Source organism: Colossoma macropomum, unplaced genomic scaffold (genome assembly GCF_904425465.1).
Source record: "Colossoma macropomum unplaced genomic scaffold, Colossoma_macropomum, whole genome shotgun sequence".
Taxonomy (NCBI): domain Eukaryota; kingdom Metazoa; phylum Chordata; class Actinopteri; order Characiformes; family Serrasalmidae; genus Colossoma; species Colossoma macropomum.
In genome coordinates this window covers 18,318,386-18,334,518 of record NW_023494805.1, presented here as the reverse complement: position 1 = coordinate 18,334,518, position 16,133 = coordinate 18,318,386, and the positions used below count along the sequence as shown (strand labels likewise).

Sequence of the window (16,133 nt, the reverse complement as noted above, 5' to 3'; positions counted from 1 at the left end):
TTAGTACTATAACAGTATTACGTTTCGATTCCCAGCTCTAGTTCTAGTAGCCATAGCATTAGTGCACTCTGTAGTTTTAGTTACAGACCGTAGTCCATCTGTTTCTGTGCATAATTTGTTAGCCCCCTTTTACCCTGTTCTTCAATGCTCAGGACCCCCAAAGGACCACCACAGAGTGGGTTTTATTTGGATCATTCCCAGCACTGCAGTGACACTGACATGGTGTTGTTGTGATAGTGTGTGTTGCGCTGATACGAGTAGATCAGACTCAGCAGTGGACATGGTTAAACATCTATGCCTTCAAAGCAATTTTCTGACTAGACCTGCAAAACAATGTATTTCACACATACTGCAGAGAAAGTAGAAGTAAAAAGAAAACTTTTTGTGTAACTTACTTGACAGCTCAGGATCACATGCTTTTAAAATAAACAGTCTGAATTGTTCTTTGGGATTGAAATCTGTTTTTTAATGTTTGCTTTGACAGCACTGCGAGCAGTTAGAGGGGGTATGAAATTGCAGTTACTAAACACGCACAGTATGTCATGCTTACAGTTTTCATAGTTTCCCTTCCCTCTGAATAACCACACATTGCCATGCAAGACAGCATGTCTCTGCTGAAGGCTGGATTTGTCAGAACTTATGTAACGTATGCTTCCTATCTTTTGTCTGGCTTGAGAAAGCTTACATTGTCCAGGTTGTGCAATACTGAGGTGGTACAATATGTATTTGGAAGTGGTGATGACTAAGCACTTGTTGCGTTTTGCAAATACAAAGCAGGAGTTGTCTGTGCTGTAGTTTTGCTTGTATTACGTATGTAAATTGTTGAAATAGTAAATGTAGCATTAAATCACTTTACATTGAGGCTTTGTTTGGAATGCACACAAGATCTCATACATTTTTAGATTAATTTTCCACCTTTTTCTTTTTGCTTCAATGCCTTTTTAGCATTCGTACATTGTTCTAATAGAAATATCTCAGATATTATGCAATATTGCTGTCTACGTACTTGGATTGCAATTACTGTTACATGGTATAATACAGTATTAAAAATATGTAATCAAGAACTTTTAAACAGAGATGGCAATACACTCATCAAATGTCTCTATTACTAGTCCAAAGACAAATAAATCGCTGTTGTCAGAAGAAAACCTCGTATCTTCACTTTTGATATTTTTCTGTTTTTGACATAATTTGAAAATATTTGTTGCTCTTTACATTGTTTGCAAATTTCATGAAGGACAGACTAAAAGAAATGACCTAAAATGACTTGGAAAAAATTCTGGTTCCATTGATTTACATTGAAAGTAAAGAAGGTTTTTCCTTCTCCTGTAAAGTTAGCATTTTGTGGATGAGATGAGAAGAGGTTTTCTTTCGACAACAGTGAAATGTAACATAATGTCAATAACATAAAAACATTGTATTTTATGTTCTTTGTCTCTGCAAAGCTTCACTCTTCTCACAGCAAAGTCTCCTATTTGCTAGAACGTGCATAACATGTGCTTCCAATCTCCGGCTTGACTTGACATGATGTTTTTTTTACTGTGGGTTATTTCCGCATTCTTAACACCCCAGGAGGTTTCAAGCCCTTCCTAACCTCACGGGGAGTCCGTTCTTCTTAATTAAGTATCTTGAAAGCAATTATACTTTAGTGCTTCTAAAGACAGACAGAAAACATACTTCAACTTTGTGATCATACCTACAACTTTCACCTTCAGCTTTTATACTATACCAAAACTTGATAATAGTGCTGCAAAGCTCTTTCAGCCAATAATATTTAATTACAACTAAAATATTGTTTAAAAATGTTTTATAAGCATTGTCAAAGCATATGTAGTGGAATATGTATCTACATGGGAGCTCTTTACTGCAGTTTTGTGGAAATGAAAAGCATGCAGTGTCATCAGAAGTACAGTTTATGCCCAAAATATGTCTCCTTTACTGCTGTAACAGGCTCTACTCTTCTGGGAAGGCTTTACACTAGATGTTAGAACACTGCTGTGATTCGATTGCATTCAGTCACAAGAGTGGCAGCAATGGGTGTATAGCTTGAAGCAGCTGAAATCAGTATTTAGAAGTGGTGTCTGGATACTTTTGAATATATGGTGTATACAAACAGGATGAGTGTGGATGTGTGCAGGAGAAACCAGGACACTGGTGCTACTTCCCTACTGAATTCAGGATCATGTTTCTCCATCACGGCATGGTACGTGACGCAGAAGAGGTATTTTTAAGCTAGTCTAGTTTTTCTCCCAGAACGCAATGGACACTAAAAACACCCATAACCCCAGAAGGATGGGGTCAGAGAGATACCAGAATCCAGCAGCCAATGCACACACACACACACACACACACACACACACTTTTGAATCTCATCCAGGGGAACATCTTATCCCCAAAAGTTCTAATTGTACTTTGCCACTTTAAAAGAGAAAAACATCTTTCTCACAAACGAATGCACTGCTCTTTCCAACCTTTACCCCTAATTCTACAGGTTTTCTTGTTCAACATAACAGCATAGCTCAGTATTATCCACAGACAAAAAATTACAGCAACTGACCCAAAACCTTTCCAGGAGAACAAATCACAGGAATGCAGTGAGCCAGATGGAGTTCTGGAATTAATTAGACCACAGCCATTCAGTGAAAGTGTTGAGATTAGATTTGCGCTCATCTATTGTTCAGAAGAGAAAAGATAAGGTGTATCTATACGTATAATATATAGTTGTTTGCAAAAATTTGGACGCCCTGGTCAAATGACATTTTGTTGAATTTCTGAGTGAAAATAAGTCACACATCCTCTACAGCATACAGAGTCCACGTCTGCACAGAAGTAATTCTGAATTCATAATGACATTTTAAAAGGCAGCTGGCTTTTCCAAAATCTACTGAAAAATTGTTCCTTCAGCGGTGCATTGGATATGGATCATTCTACTGAACTGGTTCAAAGTCAGAGTTGAAAACACACAATTTCAGATTTTTTAACTGTACCTTAATTATGTTTATTTAATTAAAACACTGAACATTCAATAATGGCAATTTTTGTATAAAGTTTTGTATTAATTTTAGTATTTTCATTAAAACTCAAAGAAATTTTACTTAATTGCAGAACAGTGTGTGCAGAGGCATGGCTAAAATAAGACTCCGCCTACATATTAAATGTCTTTGTGTTTTGGTAGTGACATGAAAATATGCGACAGCATTTTATGAATTCATTTAAAAATTAAACTCATGGTAAATTGAAGTCTTTACACTTTAAAATAGATCACAAAGATCTTTTTAAAAACAACTTTAAAAAATATATTATTTATGAACTATAATTTTGTATACCTGTAGCTTATTACTATCACTATAATAATGTATTGGATTTAAATAGATCAAAGCAGAATCTTTGTGAATATTTAAGATCTAAAAGCTTTTTAATTCTTTTCTGATTGTTTTACATTTTTTATTTATTTTTCACTGTCAAGCTGCAGTATTTGATAGAGTGGTATATATATATATATATATATATATATATATATATATATATATATATATATATAGATGTGTGTGTGTATCAGCTCATGTTTATATATATTTATATATATCTCATTGATGCCACAAAACCTTGTATCTCCATACATGTTGATTGTGCAATATCTATTTGCCTTTGTACAAAAAGTGGATTTGATCTTCTTATCAGAGGAATTTCTTATCAGAAATTCTGAAATTCATGTTCAAATTCTACTACAAGTCTATTTGTTATGCTGAAAATATAATTTGTAAAGAAAAACTACATTAAATTTAAAAACGAAGGCAAATGAGAAGGATTTTCACTTTTGAACAAATTCTGTATGTATGAGCTTGTTGGACAACGCATTCTAAAGCCATGGGCATTAATATGGAGTTTTGGAATTTTTTGGCAGCTATAACAACCTTCACTCTTCTTGGAAGGCTTTCCACAAAATGTTGGAGTGTGTCTGTGGGAATTTGTGCCCATTCAGTCAAAAGAGCACTTGTGAGGTCAGACACTGATGTTGGACAAGAAGGATTGGCTCCCAATTGACCTTCCAATTCATCCCAAAGGGGTTTAGTAGGGTTGAGGTCAGGGCTCTGTGCAGGCCACTGGAGTTCCTCCATACCAAATTTGTCAAACCATGTCTTAGTGGACCTTGCTTTGTGCACAGGGCCATAATAATGCTAGAACAGCAAAGGGCCTTCAATAAACTGTTGCCACAAATTTAGAAGCATATAATTGGCTAAAATGTCTTTGTGTGCTGTAGCTTTACCATTCACTGGAACTAAGAGGCCAAATGGTGATAAACAGCCCAGGTCATTATCCCTCATCCACAAAATACTGTTAGTACTATGCACTTCATCCATCAGACTGCCAGACAGCGAAGCGTGATTCATCACTCCAGAGATGATCCAGAGTTCAGTGGTGATGTGCTTTACACTATTCCAGCCAACGCTTGGCACTTCATAATTTCAGTCTTGTGTGCAGCTGCCCATTTCATGAAGCTCCTGATGCACAGTTCTTGTGCTGATTTTGCTTCCAGAGGTGGTTTGGAACTCTTTGGTGTTACAACAGAGGATCGGTGATTTTTACATGCTTTCAGCCACCGCAGTCTCTGTGGTCTTCTGATTCATGGTTGAGCTGTTGTTGCTCCTGGATGCCTCCATTTCACAAATAGTAACACTTACAGTTGACAGGGGCAGATCTAGCAGGGCTGAGATTTCACAAACTGACTTGTGGCTAAGGTGGCATCCTATGACAGCTCCACGTTTAAAGTCACTCAGCTCTGTTTATACCAATGTTTATACACATACATATCATCACTATTGGAATAAAACCTCCCATCTCAAAACCAGTATTTTTACAAGACAAGGAATTGTTAACTTGTAAAGGAAGTTAATGTAACAAGTTTTATTTCCAAGTAATGTTAGATAATTTCTGATGATCTGGTCATCATGAAACTTTAATACAAAGTAAAGTGTAACTAGAATTTTCAGGTTATGTAAAAAAAAGTAAAAAATGGACAAAAAATGGAGATGCAAGATTTTGTTCTGACTGTGACGATCACTGCTGTCAGAACAAAATCTTGTGTCTCCATTACGAAGCTGTGACTGTGGCAGTACTCCTCTTGTCACTGGGGTGGTAACCTCAAGCGTACATTTCAGGACTGAGGAAACAAAATTGTATCATAATCCATTGAAATTATATTTTCTAAGTTGTATCGACTCAACACACCCCGTTTCATCTCCAGGCTTTTTATTTTATTGTTCTGTGTTAAAACATTAGGCTATGAAAAGATACAAATATGCACTTTTCATCTGGGAAAAAACTTATTTAAGGTACACAATTGGTCCTAAAACCATTGCTGTACCTTTGAGGGTGCATCTACATTGTTTGTACCTTGATGAATAAAAAATGTACCTGAACAGAACCTTAATTTCTGTGTAATCTTTATATGATCTGAATATACTGTATATGTTTACATTAACATCTATTCAAAGTCAGTGAAGTTTTTGCCTTCTCCTGTAAAGTTGCTGCTTGGGAAGTATGAGGTTTTGTCCAAGACATATCTTTGTTAAAGCAAGATCGTTTTTCTCATTTTTGGTCTATTTTTTTCTTTTACATAATTTGGAAATGCCAGTTTACCTTTTTACTGAGTCGACATCTCAGAAAAAAACTGAAATGAAATTAAATCTTACTACATAACTTGCATTGAAAGTTACGAATGTTTTCATCTACTGTAAAGTCACTTGGAGATACAAAGTTTTGTTCCAACAGTTCCAAAAACTGATGTTAAATTCAGAAATGAAATGATGATTGTTCATTACAATATGCAGAAATATGCAATATTTAACTGTGGCCCACGCAGTTGTGGTGTGAAGTTCACAGAAAGTCAGCATAATGTGAGAGAGACAGAGTTGTTGTAGAAGTATTGTCCCACATCTGATTCCCTAGATAAGTCATGTGACAGGATGTTATGGTTTATGTTGAGGAGTGGACACTCCTCTTAAGGGGCTGGTCATGAAAACTAAAAGTGGTACTCTCATGCCGATCTGTGCGTGGTTAGACAGTGAGCTACAGGACCTTAAAGACCATCAGGATGATAAAAATATCTGCTATAATGTTGATTTTACTTAAGCTGTCACTCAGCTTTGCACAGTCAGGTAAGCACCTCTTTGTGTTACGTGTATGGAAAAAGGAATCTTATCATTCTTTAGGACTGTTAATCCATTTGAGCAACAAATGCACTCTAAGCTGTTGCATAACCTGCAAAAGGCTCTCTTTTTTCTGAAAGTCTAATGTAAGGGGACACAACTCCGGTCCTGGAGGGCTGATTTGCCTACTCAAACACATCCACTAAACCTGCCAATTAACAGATAAGTGCAATCAGGTGTGTTTAAGGAGGTAAATCACCAAACTGTCCTGGTTTACGATAATAACTATGCAAAACAGTCAGATTTGCCTGCTGTGTTCAGTCATGAAACATACTAACTTCCCGAACAGATGGAACCTCCTTTACGATCTACAATGCACGTAAGAACAGATGTCTGGGAGACAGCCTGCAAGAGCTGTTTCTGTGCAACCCCCAGAGCCCAAAACAGCAGTTCCGCTGGACTTCAGAGAACCGCATCTTTAATGTTGAGCAGAAGAAATGCCTCGGCACGGGCAGCAAGAGTGAGGGCAATAAACTACAGTGGTACATCTGTGATGCCAACAATGACCTCCAGAAGTGGGAGTGCCAGAATGACACACTGTTCGGCCTGAAGAATGAGTCTCTTTACTTGTCTCTTCAGGGAAATTCTCATGTACTAACACTTTCCAAAAACCCTGGAGACAAGGGCAGGTGGACGATTCATGGAACAATGGACAATGTTTGTTCCAGGCCATATGAAGGTATGTGTCATAGCTGTCTTAAAAGGGAATTCCAGTGGCCACGCAAACTTTTTCAAAATTTCCGCATAACTCAGTCATTGAGATGTTAACAAAGTCATTCAAAGCAGTTTGATGTGAAACACTTCACTGTAGAGAAACTTACCGACTCAGATGTCTTTATAGTGGTGGTGATAGGAACCAGAGGTCACAATGTTTACAAGGCAAATATAGCCATTTTATGAACTATCCCAAACCACCACTGCACCTACACTGAGTTTATATATGTAATGTTGGTATAATAGTATCAAAATCTGAAATAAATAACTGCTTTTAACATGGATTGCAATTCAATTTCAATTAAATTTCAAGTACAAATAAAGAAGTAAGATTAAGCCTACAGCAATTTTATAACCTATAATATTTGTGAACAAAGGTTGGATCAGTGTAAAAGATTAAAATATTTTATCGTGTCCAATAAGTTTAAAAAAACATTTCTTTAATTCTTTCAAGAATGACAAGAATATTTTTTCCTTATATTTATACCACAATATCAAAATGGACTTGTCCACCCTATAGGTGCATTAGAATAAGAAAGAATAAGTACACTAAACACTAACTTAAAATAATGGCACTATATATATAATATTCTTCTTCTTTTCTTCCTGATTTTACAGAATTATACACGATTAAAGGCAACACCCTCGGACGGCCGTGTCATTTTCCTTTCAATTTCAAGAATAAATGGTATACAGACTGCACAACAGAAGGCCGCTCATCCAATCATCTGTGGTGCGCAATTGAAAGGGAATATGAACCTAATCAACTTTGGGGTTATTGCCCAACACAGCAAATGGGTACGTGTTGCACATTACAAAAACATACAAACACTGTACATACTGTAACATATAAATATTGTAAATAAGTCTTTAGTATATGGACATCTACTGGTGGCCACTGACAGGTAACGACTTCTGGAGGAAGAGTCCTCTGACAGACGTCTATTACCAGCTGAATGAAGGGTCTGCACTGACCTGGTATCAGGCCAGGAAGAGCTGTCAGCAGCAGGGGGGAGACTTGCTGAGCATCACTGAACCCCATGAACAGACCTTCATATCAGGTATTGTCTCTTATGACTCCAGAGAAAAACCCTATCAGGTAAAAACTCAACACAGCAGTTATTAACGTGCATGAATCAGTTGAATGACAGCAACATTTCATTGAGACCCTATATATACATATACTTACACTACTTATAACTAGCATGTCATGCTATTACTTATCAGAATTAACATTCACAGGAGTTTTCAATCCCAATGTGTCAAATCATATCGACATGTCTGTGACTGAATGCAGGAGACTCAAACACAGTGGAATCCCGTGGTGGTGTCCATAGAAATGAATGAACATTAATTAAATTAAAATGAGATCATGGAACTGACCACATTGTGATCCGTAAAAACCAGCATGTGATGTTTTTCTTCTACCTGACTTGTGAAGCTTTTTTTGAGTGTATGCAAAAATGCATCATTAGAAGTCAGTATATGAAAACAGCTTGATAAAAAGGGTCAGTGTATGGTGTATATAGGTGTTCATATGCTGGACTACACCACTGAATTATTGAACATTGTGAGCACTGAAATTAGTAGAATTCCTTGGTGAAACCATACTGTAATACAAGACACACCTGGCTGAAAACCCTAAACATTTTTTTTTTCCAAATTTGCCATTTTCTTTCTGCTTTTGAATAAATGTACAAAACATAAAGCATATACAATTTTTTTTATTTGCATTCAAAAACTGACAAGACTTAGCTGACAACAAAACTAAGCTGATAATAAATAAAAATACTTTACATAAACAGAGACTAGGGAGAATGGTTAGTCATTCAAGGCAATTAATATCATTATATTTTCGTTAAAGGTGACATTTTTTTGCTGTCGTTCATGATTTTTTTAGTCAGTTCTAAAAACTGTGTCTACAAATGACATCTGTGTGCTATCAGACCTACAGCAGAGAAGTTGAGCCTCATGCTCTCTTTTAATATTTGGCATATTGCTTGTTTGATGCTCCTTGTAGAAACCATTAAATAGTTCCACACAATTGACTTTTTTTTCCCGCTGTTGATCTGCTGCCACTCAAAATGTTTGAATGAGTTGCCCACTGACTGGCGCAGGAGAGCAAGGAGAGCATTTTTAATCACTGTTTCTTGCTTTCATACCCTTCACATGATTTGTTAAGTGACCTGTTTGACACTTTTTTGTGGGCCTATTTAACACAAATAATGATCAATTGTGAGAAATGAAAAAAAAAAAAATCATAGTAAAATATTGTCATTTTATTATTTTCCTAGGATTGACCGATAACACAGGTCCAGTATTGTGGACAGGGCTGAACCGTTTAGATGCATCAAGTGGATGGCGCTGGGTCAATGGACAACCTTTACGTTATCTCAGATGGCTCAGTGGTGAGTTTTTCAGGGTGTGATTTTGAAAGTATGTCAGTCCAAAACCAACAATACTTTTTCAATGAACTCTGCATAATATGTATCATATCATGTGTGAAGAATACTGAAATATTGAACACCGGTGAGAGTAATCTGCCTTAAAATAATATTTTAGTAGTAAAATGGCATAATGAGATTAAATATTATTAATTTTTTGCAGTGTCAGAAAATTAAATAAAAGCCTCCAACACAAGTATAATATCAAATATATCAGTTTTTATTTACATTTTTACTGATTCTATCAGTGATAATGCAATGTGTAAGTTGTGTCTGATGTGATTGGCTGACCATACACACTTCATCACTTCTGGTGTGAAATTGGATTTAAACTGAACATTTAAGGTGTGATCTATGAGGGCAAACTATAAATATTCATAACACAAAATTGTATTTGGAGCACAGATGTTTGAAATATTTTATAAAAACCCATCATGTCAACAGTCAGGCTCTAGATGAGCTAATTCATTCATTCATTTATGAGTTTATTTGTGTGTTTCCCTGGGAAAAGGTCAACCATCTGCTGCACCAGGCCACAGCTGTGGGGTGATAAGTCAGCTTCATGGCTCTGAATGGTCCACTGCTGTTTGTTCTGAGAGACATGGATATATCTGCCAAAAAGGTCTCCCCACTCCCACTGTTCCACCAGGTAAACAGTGTATCTTCATCTTTTTTATATAAAATAGTGCTTGACTTTGACATCCTACATAGTTTATGTTATTTGAATTGTTGCTGTCCAGTTGTGCACACAGGTTCTTGTTCCAGTCCATGGATCCCTTACTCAGGCCACTGCTACCTCCTCACTCGTACAAAGACAACATGGCTGGAGGCCAGAGACACCTGTCGACGTAAAGGCGGAGATCTGCTGAGCATTCTCAGTGTAGAAGAGCAAAGCTTCATCATCTCACAACTTGGATACTGTGAGTCCCAGTGTACCCGCTAACAACTATAGCTTAAAGAAAGACTTTGGTCCATGAGGAGTATGTGAGGTGGCAACCCAAATGGTTGTCATATGTTCAAGACACTCGGGGGCAGATTTACTAAAAAAAGGCACTATTCACAGACAATATACTGAGACTTTGTACTGGTGGGGCTGGCCAGTTATGCAGGTTATCTACTAAGAATTTGAAATAAACAAATAAACACAGGTACAATTAACATATGACCAGTGTAATATAAATCCCCGTTTGGCTCACATGCTTTTTGTATGGAAGCCCATTACTGCCAAGTAGGAGAAAAATGTGATTACACAGTTATTTTTTCAATTTTATCTCAACCTCAGGATGCTAGCGTTTACCCAACTCAAACATCTCAGTTGGGTCAAACAGTCTTCCAACTCCCATTTCTATTTTTGCAGCTCATTGGTAAATAAACTGTAAAATGTGAGTAACTCTGGTTGTCGAGTGGTCCTGCAGACTAAGACAGCATCTAGAAGGCAGAATATGTTGCTCCAAAATGTGTTCAGCATTAATGGTGCTTTCACAGATGTGCAAGTTACCCATTAATACCCACCCATACCATGATAAATACTGGCTTTTGAATGTTATGCTGGCAACAATCTACATGTATGTTTTGTTCTCTGGTCCAGAGGATACAATGCCCACTATTTCCATAATGGACAATCAGACCACAATACGCATTTCCATTGTGCACTAGTCAATTTTAGATGAGCATGAGCCCAGAGAAGTCAGCAGCGTTTCTGGATGTTGTTGAGAAATGACTTCTACTGTGCATGGTACAGTCTTATGTTGAATTTGTTGATGCAGCAACGAACGGTGTTTGTTGACAACCGTTTGTCAAAGTATTCCCAAGCCTATGTGATGATATCCATCACAGAAGCCTGTTTTTAATGCAGTGCCATTTGAGGGTTAAAAAGTCATTTATGGTTTTTGGTCTTGCTTTTAGACACAGAGATTTCTCTGAATTCCCTGAGCCTTTTAATGTTATTATGCACAGTATACGGTGAATTACCTAAAAAAGCTTGCAATTCCTGACTAAATTTTGACTGAACTAAGACATTTGAGTTGGGTGAACTCTAGTGTCCTGGGGTTAACTCAGGAACTGCTGTGTAATCACTTACTTCACTTGAGCAGGGGATTAGAGTGCTTGAGAGAGTCTGAATAGGAGTCTAAATGCCCCTTATTTCAGTCAACCTGCAGGGAATCGATGTACATTCACAGAAATATTTTGCCTCTTTGTGACTATTAACAGTAATTATATAGAGAAGTATAAATAAATCCACGGTACTGAGAAATACCTGTCATTTTCACTAATCTATACAGCAAAGATAGATGAACTGTGGATCGGTTTTAATGACCTCAAGACTTCAATGCTGTTTGAGTGGAGTGACCACTCCAGTGTCACGTTTGCCCTGTGGGACACAAATGAGCCGAGCCACTATGCTGGCCTTAAAGAAGACTGTGTGTTAATGAGAGGAGAGGTATGTAAACACTCCCCAGCATCTTCATAAGCACCAAGCCAGCAACATAAATCCATAAATCCAGACATGAAATTAGAAGAGAGGCTCATTCCATCTAGTTAACACACTGTTTCTCTATTAGGAGGGAAAATGGGCTGACCACATCTGTCAGAACAAGAATGGATACATCTGTAAGAAAAACACCCATTCAGATTCATCCACTCTTGTCACAAGCCCAGACTGCAAATCTGTAAGTGCTTATTTTAACCACTATTGTGAGATGCAGTGACTTTGTTTTGGTATTATATACTGTATTATGTGTGTGTAATTACTGCGACTGAGTACCAGTGATTGAGTATCATTTCATTTTGTTACCATATGAAATGCAAATTTATTTACAGTCATTCAAAAGTTATACAAAAGTTTGAACACCCGGTTCTGTTGATTTTCTATATGTAAAGAACACATCCTCTACAGCTGTTTCCCAACTCTGGACCTCTAGGCTCACTTTCCCTACACATCTTTGGTTCCAGCACATCTGATCCAAATAATCAGCTCATTCGTAACCCCTTATTGAGCTGAAGTGGGTGTATAAAAGCAGAGAAAGCACTAAAATGTGCAGGGCACTGAGCCAAGGTTAGGAAACACTGCTGTACATAACGTTCATTATGGCATTTTTCTGCGTATTTCAGATTTCAACATAGGAAAAAAAAGATAAACAATGTGACTTAACTTTTATACAGGCCACGTTTTATGTTTTTCATTCCAACGTCATTTGAGCAGGGGTGTCCATCTGACTATATGTGTTGTGCATGAATTAATTCCATTCCATTCAAATGCATCTACTTATTACATCCTCTCACCTATCTTGGCTGTTTAAGGGTTGGATGAAGTTTGGTTACTACTGCTATCTCGCAGGATCAGAGTCTAAGACCTTTGAAGAGGCCAAGCAGATGTGTGAGAAAACTGGATCTTATTTATCCGACATTACAGACAGGTCAGGACCACTTTATAATGGAAAACTGATCAAATGTACTTAATGTAAGATGTGTACTATAGTCTGCAGTAGTCGTGGGGCTGGGTTGCACAAGCTGTATGTGAGTTTAGTGTTCACTTTATGTATTACTAAACTAAAATGGGTTGCACAACACAGATTAGTTTTCGTGTTGAGCTTAGTAGTTACAAAATATTTACAACTCCTTCTAAGCAAGGAGTGTTGGAGAAATCAACCCAAACACAGAGAGCAAGATCAGGAAACACCCTGGACAAGACGCCAGTCCATCACAGGGCAGAGACACAGACATACACAATTACACACACATTCACACTTAAGGGCAATTTAGTGTGTCCAGTTGGCCTGAATGCATGTCTTTGGACTGGGGGAGGAAACCAGAGCACACAAGGAGAACATACAAACTCCACATAGAAAGGACTCAGGTAACCCTGCCAGGGAATTAAACCCAGGCCCGTCTTGCTGCGAGGCGACAGCAATGATTTTTACTTAACATGCTCACGAGTCCTATAATGTGGGAAGGATGGCAGTGTAGCTCAATGAGTGATTCAGGCAGCAGCCAATGAGAGAGAATAAAAGGCAAAGAGACGTGAGTGCGTCCAACATGTTCACCAGACCTTGGATACAGTGAAGCTGTCGAATGCAGGCAAAGAGTCACTGTTTTTACAATTTTAAGTCAGCTGCCAATTTGTAGTAAAATATTTCTCCAGCTCTCACTGTCATATCTGTGCTTCAACCCCATATTCATCCCCAGCTTGAGTTTTCGCTACACTTCTTTGTACATAAAAGCACAAACAGGTCCAGTCTGGACTAGATTTATTTATATCACGTGATAATGAGGGAAATTTAGTTCTTTTTCGGAGCTGAAACTGGTTATGTGTGGTTATATGATACTCTCTTTTTGCTATTGTGGTCTAGTGTGCATGTCCATGACAAACAAACAAGAAATTCAGGAAAAGACTGACATTTTTTAAACCTGTTAGGATATTAAAAGTTGTGAAGGGTACGCTTAGCTTTAGTAAGTTGTTACAAGTTAAAACATGACATCTGGATTGGTTGTGCAACCAAATTTAGCCAAAGCATAGTTTGAAACTACCTAATGTTAACTAAATACTTAGTAAAGACTTTGCACACAAACTTAAGTACAAACTTACATATAACTGGTGCAACCCAGTGCTGGAAGTCTAAATTTGAGTTAAAAAGTCTACCGTACATCATTACATTTTCAAGAACCATTGGTTTAAATAGTTTTAAAGAAGTTTCTAAGCACCTAAGAAGTCTCTAATAGATCACTCTTCGCTGACTCTTTTGTTTTTTCCTCTAGGATTGAAAATGCATTTCTGGTCAGTCTAATTGGAGCCCGACCAGAGAAGCACTTCTGGATTGGACTATCTAACCAGGAGAATCAACACACTTTTGAGTGGACGAACACTAAGGAGGTTTCATTTACCCACTTCAATAATGCCATGCCAGGTAAAGCCTGATAAATGTGCTTCATCTACAAAATATTCCCTAAACAAACATTTAAAGCAGTAAAGAATTATTTTCATCACTGCTTTTACAAAACTACAGGAGGGAAACAAGGCTGTGTTGCCATGAGAACGGGAGTACTTGCTGGGTTATGGGATGTGCTAAGATGCACTAATCAAGAGAAATACATCTGCAAACAGAAAGCTGAGGGAGTGATCACAACTCCAGCGCCGCCAACCACTCCAGCTTTTGGCTGCAGCGAGGGCTGGTATCCCCTCACAAACAGTAATCACTGTTTCAAGGTATAATGAGAATAATCAGAAGTTAAAAAGTAGGACGATGATGTGTCTGTGTGGAGATCTTTGAATGTGAATACAAGAAAATGACAGTGTTGTCAGTGGACGGGTGAATCAGAGTGCCTTAACATAGTGATGGAATGTATATTTGAATCTGCATTTTTAGTCTTTCGACTTTGTGAACGTGGTCTTACACTCATCACTGCTTTGTTTTTGATTGCTAAAGTTGTATCAGGTGGAAAAGGCCAAACAAAAGGCATGGTCTGAGGCTCTAGATTTCTGCCGGGAAATTGGGGGGGATCTCCTCAGTCTCCACAGTGCTGATGACATTCCAGAGAATCTTCGTACTTCGTAAGACTGTGAATTTAAAAATGATTCTTTCTATTCTAAACAATGTTCATTTACTTGTCTATCTTTAATGTTTTACACCAAAGGTTGGTGGTATTATTGCACAACAGTCACTATTAGAGCTACACTTTGACAAAATCAGCTGTGAAAAAGTATGTACCAAACGTTGAGTGTATAGGGGGTCCTTACAAAATACGAGTATATCTTCAAAGATGAGACACGAGCTGCATCAAAAGAAATAGGCTGTAGTTGTAATATCAATCAGGTAGACTACTTTCAATAACACAACTTAATGACGTGCATAAACTGAAAATAGCTTATGCATTTTAAAAACTGTTGCTTGTTTAATTTGTTTTAATGAGTTATAAATTGGCACAGGATCTATAACAATGACTGTCTGTAAAGAATATTTCCAGGGAGGCTGATAAATACATTCTGTCAATCAAACCAGGTCATAGTCAGACATCTGTTTTGTGAGACTACCATGCTTTATTTTTTTGAATCCACTATATAAGTAACCTTTGTTCATCCAACACTATGATGCTAATTCCCACATCGATGTATAGTGTTGTGTAAGTGCCAAGCTAGTGGTGATTCACATCAATATTTTTTGTGGTAGCTCTAGTTGACAGAGCAGACGTTTGAAGATTGTAACAGGTTTTCCATAATGTAGCATATTTTTTACTTTCTTCATTTGTAACAGTTGTAATTCTCATTTTTGGATTTTATGTCTCTCAGCTGACAGAACGCTAGACTACAGCCTGCGTTGGCTATCAGTAACATGCAAAGGTCTTCTAGAAAGCCTTGACTGTGGTCCTGACATTGGAATCAAAATGTAGTTCTACTGTCACTTTCTAATTATGCTGGTGGCTACCTGGAAGCATAACGTCAAGTTGAGTCAAGTCAAAGTTTATTTATGTGCCGCTTTTTACAACAAACATTGTCACAAAGCAGCTTTACAGAACAATATCCGGGTCCAAGCCCTGATGTGCAAGCCAGTGGTGACAGTGGCAAGGAAAAACTCCTTGAGAGGAACCAAGACTCAAAAGGGGAGCCCATCCTCTTCTGGTCAACACTGCATAGCAAACAAGAACAGAGAATAAGGTTTGACCATCAGTATAAGACACAGAAAAGGGCAAAAGCAGGAGAAGCAATGTCTATAATAAAAAAAAAGCAGCTGTATCATCAGGAGGGTCAGTGTCGTGCAGGTGAGGTTTGCAC

General features: G+C 37.6%; 1 protein-coding gene across 1 annotated transcript in view; it reads left to right on the top strand.

Annotated features, from left to right (window-relative positions):
• The first annotated feature begins 5,994 nt into the window (after positions 1 to 5,994).
• The window catches only part of LOC118825469 (macrophage mannose receptor 1-like), a 28,360-nt gene continuing 18,221 nt past the window's right edge, over positions 5,995 to 16,133 (top strand). Inside the window, exons 1-13 of the mRNA XM_036596072.1 lie at positions 5,995 to 6,158; positions 6,499 to 6,888; positions 7,542 to 7,721; positions 7,829 to 7,984; positions 9,218 to 9,331; positions 9,879 to 10,016; positions 10,108 to 10,287; positions 11,650 to 11,807; positions 11,929 to 12,036; positions 12,668 to 12,783; positions 14,123 to 14,271; positions 14,371 to 14,570; positions 14,791 to 14,915. Of these exons, the coding sequence (XP_036451965.1) occupies positions 6,095 to 6,158; positions 6,499 to 6,888; positions 7,542 to 7,721; positions 7,829 to 7,984; positions 9,218 to 9,331; positions 9,879 to 10,016; positions 10,108 to 10,287; positions 11,650 to 11,807; positions 11,929 to 12,036; positions 12,668 to 12,783; positions 14,123 to 14,271; positions 14,371 to 14,570; positions 14,791 to 14,915 (2,078 nt within the window). The 5' untranslated portion in view covers positions 5,995 to 6,094. The remainder of the gene's footprint in view (positions 6,159 to 6,498; positions 6,889 to 7,541; positions 7,722 to 7,828; positions 7,985 to 9,217; positions 9,332 to 9,878; positions 10,017 to 10,107; positions 10,288 to 11,649; positions 11,808 to 11,928; positions 12,037 to 12,667; positions 12,784 to 14,122; positions 14,272 to 14,370; positions 14,571 to 14,790; positions 14,916 to 16,133) is intronic.